At 43.3% G+C, this 6,733-nt stretch overlaps 1 protein-coding gene across 1 annotated transcript in view; it reads right to left on the reverse strand.

The window, feature by feature from the left end:
- ROR1 (receptor tyrosine kinase-like orphan receptor 1) overlaps positions 1 to 6,733 on the reverse strand; it is a 73,406-nt gene that overhangs the window by 1,927 nt on the left and 64,746 nt on the right. The window contains 2 exon segments of the mRNA XM_009884007.1: positions 1 to 584; positions 4,437 to 4,648. Coding sequence (XP_009882309.1) covers positions 1 to 584; positions 4,437 to 4,648 — 796 coding nt within the window.

Consider the following 6,733-nt stretch of genomic DNA (forward strand, 5'->3'; position numbering starts at 1 on the left):
CGAATTGGCAAGAGAGACTTGTTTTGAACTCTGTAATAATCTGCCGAGTAGATTTCTCTCGAGAGTCCAAGGTCTGAAATTTTCACGTGAAGTTGTTCTCCAATTAAAATGTTACGAGCAGCGAGATCTTTATGGACAAAAAAATGACTTGATAAGTACTCCATCCCTGCTGCAATCTGGACTGCAATATGCAGGAAATCCCCATGGTCCAGGCTGGATTTTACAGTCCCATCCTCATCGCTGCTGCATCCAACATCTGAATGTGGCGATCGCATGATGAGAAACTCGTGGAGGTCTCCTTGGTTCATATACTCGAAAAGCATGCAGACAGGTTGTTCCTGGGTCACAACACCTAAGAGGCAAACGATGTTAGGGTGATGGAGCTCAGCCATGAGAGACGCTTCTTGCTGGAACTCTGCCCACTGCTGGGGGTTGTTGAAGTCTTTCAGTGTCTTGATAGCAACGAGCTGAGCGTGGTCCATGCCTGGAAGGTAGAGATGACCCTTGTAGATCTTGCCGAAGGCACATTCACCCAGTTCTTCCATGAAACGAACAGCAGACAGAGGCAACTCCTTAGCCTTACTCTGTTAAAGAAACAACAGCAAAAACACGTCAGAAAAACAGGCCTGAAAACGTATTTTTAAGAAAAACATCGTTTCGCACAGGATGTCTGAAAGCCAAGCAGACGGACACAGGAGCTCCATGGGATGTGTACCCTTTTGGCAACAATCCTGCTCAGCCCTGCGAGATGCAGGCACTGCTGTGACAGCATCAGCACCAGGCCAGGGACAGCCTGAGGGCCACCAGCATCCCCACATCGGCAAAGCTCAGGGCTGAGTGCCACCTATTCTCTGTGCACCCTCCTCCAAAATTAAACTTAGAATGACTTTTTACCCTCTATAGAAGATCAGATACAAGTAGGAAGTATTAGATCTAAATATATGCAGGAACCATCAACATTTCAGCAAAGGCATTTATACACTTGGGCTTGGGCATTTATATACTTAAAATTGAACCTGACCAATTTCAGGAATTGAGGCAATTCACGTACTTTAAGAAAGTACGTGCTGAAGTGTTTTCTGGGCCAGAAATCTGTTTTTTTAAAACTATGTCCTTGTAGCCAATTCTTCCTCGACTTTGCTATTAACCCTTCAATGTACAGTAGAGACTATTCCTGCTCACATTTGACTGAACGTTCAGGACAGAGTTGGCCAAAAAAATGAGAGAGTGGTCAAAGAAAGATGAACTTTTTAAAAACTCTCGTTATTCTGGGTGTGTACATTCACTTGTAGGCCATAAAGAAGTTGTATTAATTTCAGACATTAATTTCCATATGTGCTTATAACACCTACACCCAAACCCACTCGTTTAAGGTCCCCAGTATAGCCATAGGTAACAACTTAAGGCTAATGAGTTTGAGATCCATGTTTGGTAAATTAGTGTAAACACTAGCATTTGCATTCCTGAAATAATAAACCGGCAGCTTTACAGTGGCAATACAGGAAAAGAACTGACATTTTAAAGAAGTCGTTTAAAAAATGACATTTTAGAATGAATGGATTCTAATCATATTGACCACTTATGACTTTAATAAAAATAATAATAATAATAATAATAATAATAATAATAATAATAATAATAATGCCATTTAAGCACGCAGCCAGTAGACTGTATGGTGATGGCAGGAAATTAGCTATATTGTTGAGGAACAGATGGTTTATATTATACAAATCCTTTAGGCTAAAACTTGTTTAGGTCTGGCATATTGTAAATTATATTTTAGTAATGAAAGTGAAATGACCTCTGTCTGACCTGAGGCTGGGTTTGTCTGTTTGAACCAACACAGTGGAAAACTATGAAAGAAAATGAAGTCATAAAGTTTTGGCAGGAAGGGCTCATTTCAAGTTAAGCGGTTATAAATCTGCTTAGTTTTTGTTTGACAAGTATTTGTCATACATCGGTGTACAAAATGTAAAGAAGTGTAAAATACATATGCGGCAGCACGCCAAAGTAAACCGAGTACAAAGGGAGAGCAGTAAGAGCGAAGCCCACCGTCTCTATCTCTTTATCAGCTCCTTCCATTAGGTGAATGACAAGAGGAGCTTAGTTTATTATATTTTTTGAAGGCAATTAAAATCCCTTAAAACTGAAATAGGCTTTTGGACGAAATGCCGAAACGCTAACGTTTTAATTTGTACGAGCAAACAGGCATCTACCTCAGTTGGAGCTGGAAGCCTGAGCGTGTTTTTACCCGAAGTTGACATTAATACTGGATACAGTATTTAAAAACAGGATTCTACTTCCTTTCTTTTAAAATTTTGTTTGAAAGGCAATCAAAACATTTGTGACAGGCCGAGCTGGGTTTCCAAGCGGGAAAATACAGAATTAGCATAAATATGATGGAAAGCTTTTTGCAGTGTATGACTTTGAACATAAAAAGAAAACAGTGAGGTCTATATTTGCAAACACTTCCGATGTGGTGTGCATAAGGTATCAGTGCGTCAGCCGTCCAGGTGGAAACTCTGACCTCCTTAAAAACATGCTGACATTCCTGTTACCTTAAGTTTAGCCAGGATTGTACCCCAAATACCTAGTAGAACAGGCAGCAAGAAGCAAATCCAAATTTAACAATTTTTTCCATGGAGGCTGGATGCAAGATGTAGTTTTGACACTTACCCAATTAAACGGTTTTCGCACTATTACCAACGTTTAGATATGCAGCTACTCTAAGCTGTACATGAAAGCTGCAATTAAGAACTTTAAAGGAAAATCAAGATAAATTCACTGGTCCAGCACGCGTAGGACTGAAGAGTTAAAATATAACAACAGACCAAACTCTGAGCGACCACCCCGAACAGATACGCCGCACAACAGTCCTGCTGGCATCACGACACCAGCACCCACTGCCTGCAACGCTATTTTAAACAGGAATTCTCTTGTTAGCATTACGCCGTGTAAAAACATCTCTGTATGCAGTCTGTATTACTACTGGGCAAAAGCAGCGCTGCATTTTCCAGCAGAGCCAGGCAGTGGGTTTACTTTTATCGCTGACTTAAAAGGAGTCTCCTACTCTTTCGGTGAGCTGGTGGGGAGCTGGAATTTTCCTCTGCAGCAACTTTCTGTGGCTGTCCCTGCCGCACTGAGGCTGCGGCTCCACAGACGCGGGCAGCACCTCCGAAACAGCGACTGGTGCCTGGGTGGCACAGCTCCATCCATCCCTGCCCCTTGTACTGCACTCCCTGTATCCCGCTGGATACATACTTAAGTAATTTTCTCTAGGCTGCCACAATTAACTCTTTATAACCTAACTGTATGAACTTGACATCTAAACACAAGCGATAGCGGTATCCCATAGCTGCTTAATTGAACTTAAGAAGAAAACCGCTCCAGAATTTATTCAGACAGCTCCTGAAGTACAAGTGTAACCTTTCCTGATGCCAAGTGATTAGCTCTGCGGAAAGCCCATCTGCAGCAGCAATACGTGAAGGTTAGAGTTCATATCACTGCAACTCAACACAATCAGATTTGGATTCATTTTGCTATGTCATTTTCTAACAAAAATAACAGCTCACCTAAAGGCATGCCTGACTGTTTCAGACACCACAGCCAACACAGTTTCTATTCTAATGACTTGTAGATAGTGATTTTCAGGCTGAAATGCTTCAAAAGAACAATCTCCACCAAGTTGCTGAAGAGAACTGGCGTGGTGTGAAAAACCAGGCAAATACTCTTTCCAGGGCGTTATTCTGCCCGTAGGTGGCAGAAGGCAGTCACAGCCCTGAAGTGGGTGATCCCCACAGGTTTGTAAACGGGCTGCCCTGGCAGTAAACAAGGAGTAACCACGCTTAAATCTCAAATGGTTTTAAAAAATGCTTTGTGAACCTGGGGCCACGGTGAAGCAAAACAACACCAGCAACAAGAGCCGCTATACATCAGCTGTGCTGGCCAGAACCGCAGGCAGGTTTTTGAGGCTCTGTTTTGGTAATTTCTCTTTTTAACGGAGAGAATGGGTAAGCCTGAAAAAACACGGAACAAAACTTTCCAAAGTGATTTCAGCTGAGTGAAAGACGACATACGACTACAGCAGACCCATAAAAAAACTCCCTCAAGAAAATGCTGAATCACATCTTTAACTGCACTACTTTCTAACGTATATGAGGTAATTTAGAGATGCTTCAGTAATGGGCTGCTTGCTTTATTACAAAAAACCTCCAGCTCCTGTTTATCCATACACATGGACACATAGGAATTACCTCCACAGGTCCAACACACTCACTACGCTGCTGATAAGAAAAGTCCTGACAAAAATCAAAGCTAAAGGCACCAGCAGAAACTGCAAGTTCAAATCAGCTTAATATTTCAGCGCTGAGTTGATCAAAGCATTTCACTCCCTGCCTTTACAGACAGCAAATGCGGAAGCAGAAATGAGGCATTACCTTTGGTTTATAGGCGTTGAGCATTGACATCTCCACATTTTGTCCTCTTACGTGTTTAGGCTGTCGTTGAACAGGAGGGGAGGATGACTTCTGATTGTTGCGACAGATGCAGATGAAGAAGAAGAGCAAGGCTATGGCCAGGGGAATAGTAACACTTGGCACCAGGATATACAGGATTTCCATTTTATTCTTTTCCTTGGAATCCTTATAATCTGGTTCAGGAAAAAAACCAACCATACCAATGAATGAAGTATCCCACAGAGTCAAATACATCCCTGGGTCAACTAGAAGTGTTAAGAAGAATAAAACATTGAGGTAATACTACTGCAATCCACCTTGAATGCTGTTTTATTTCCTTAAGATTAACAGAGCAGTTAATTTTGTTGAATAACATTTCTGTAGGAACACAGAACGGCCAGGAACAATCTCCCTGCAGCACGTCAGTTCAAACCTAGTTCCAGTCCTGAAATAGCTGAATACTGCGAGGTGGCTCTTGCTTGGGGTGAAATGAAGTAATGGTCTAACACAGGTCCACAGAAAAGTTAATTTCTAAAATAGCTTATGGAAGAAAGGCTCTGGTGGGATTATGGACTCCTTATTTTAATATGTACATTAGGTTTTGGTGCCATAGTTTCCTTAATCCAACAGAAAAGAGGTGAACCATTAAAAAGGATAGTTTTATCCCCCTATTTATTTCCAGCCTCCTGTTCTCAACATCTCCTAGCATTGGCCAAAGCATTTGTGTGGCCACCCAGGGCACTGGAACAAACATCATGTGCAACTGAAAACTTATTTTCTAATTAGCTTTAGGTGCAGGAGCAGAATGATTAGGGACTCTAGAGCCACAGAAATGGAGAACACCTGGGAAATGGGAGGGAATGCATGGAAATGGCAAGAAATAGAGAGAACAGTCCTGGTTTTTACCCCAGGAAGTCAGGAAAGGGGTTCAAAAAGTCTGAACACAGACAAAAGCTGTAGCATAATCTTAAAAAAAAAAAAAAATCTTACATACGGAGGACTTGGTCTTAATAGGATTAACGGGCTAATGGGAAAACCCATCCCTCTACCAACTATACACTAATAGAGTGTCATCTGAGCAGGGTGGCAAATGCTGGCCCAAAGGACACAGGAAGGATAGTCGAAAGGAAAACTAGAGCACAGATAAAAAAGACGGATCCGGAAGGGGCTGGGAAGCTGGTTTATTTAACATAGTGCGAACGCTCGCTGCAATATTTGCTCCCTCTGCACACAGCTCTCTTCACAGCTAGAGAATGAGTGATTAATTTTAGAAACGTGAAACTCTCTTCTACCAGTGCCCAGCAAGGGACAGCCGGGACATCAGCCGGGACATCCGACGCTCACCTCCCTCCAGCTGGCTCTGGCTTCGCAGGGCACGTTGCTTAGAGGAATGGGGCGGTGGCAGAGGAGAGAGAGCCTTTGGGACGGAGCTCACGTCCTCGCGTTCACGCAGCACCCGCTTGCGTTGACAAGGACATACCTTCCAGCCGGAGTGCCCTGAGCAGGGGAGGCTGAAGCCTGCTTTGCTCTGGTATTTCCCAGGAGCATTCATAAAGTTTAGGGTATAATTACCCACAGATTAACACACTAACTATAGGGCGCCCCGGGAACGTCGAAGATCACCTTGAGCTGCAGGACTGGTGGCCGTAGCCTGGTTGTTTCCGAGGGAGATGGTGAATGTCTGCGGCAGCATCAGGCTTAGCGGATTCTGGCCGAATGGGGAATGTTTTATTATTCCTACAGGGTCACTTCAGTTTGTTTGTCTGTGTTTTCCAGGCTGGATTTGTAGAAGTGCTTAGCAGCCCACACAGATATCTTTTATGCACTTAATTAAACATGAACTTGATCTGAAGCTTGGGTTTGACTCAAATTGTGACAGAGGCAAAGTTCAAATGGTTCTGGATGTTACTTTGCATAACCCCTCTCCTCTTACAGGCTCGCGCTGTCCTTCTGCTCCCCCCACGCTCCTTTTTGACCGTTCTTTTTAGATTAAGTTGTGCCATCTGTTTTTTAATTAAGAGAAGAGGTAGTCCAAATATTTTTACGGCCTTTGGGAAAGAGGACTAAAGCATCGTCCCCATGACAGTCTCCCTGTGCCCAGCAGAAGGGTGCTGTCTGCTCCCACCCGGCCTTCAGTGAACGTCCAGCTCTACAGCGTGGACACACTTTGGGTTTCCTTCCTGAGCTGCTGCCCTCTAGCATGGACACACAACCAGTGCCTTTTCCCCCTCCTTCAAAACCTTCTTACTTTTGTCTTTGCTCAGCCTCATGCTCGAATT

The sequence above is a fragment of the Charadrius vociferus genome, unplaced genomic scaffold, assembly GCF_000708025.1.
Source record: "Charadrius vociferus isolate BGI_N301 unplaced genomic scaffold, ASM70802v2 scaffold423, whole genome shotgun sequence".
In the NCBI taxonomy this organism is placed as follows: domain Eukaryota; kingdom Metazoa; phylum Chordata; class Aves; order Charadriiformes; family Charadriidae; genus Charadrius; species Charadrius vociferus.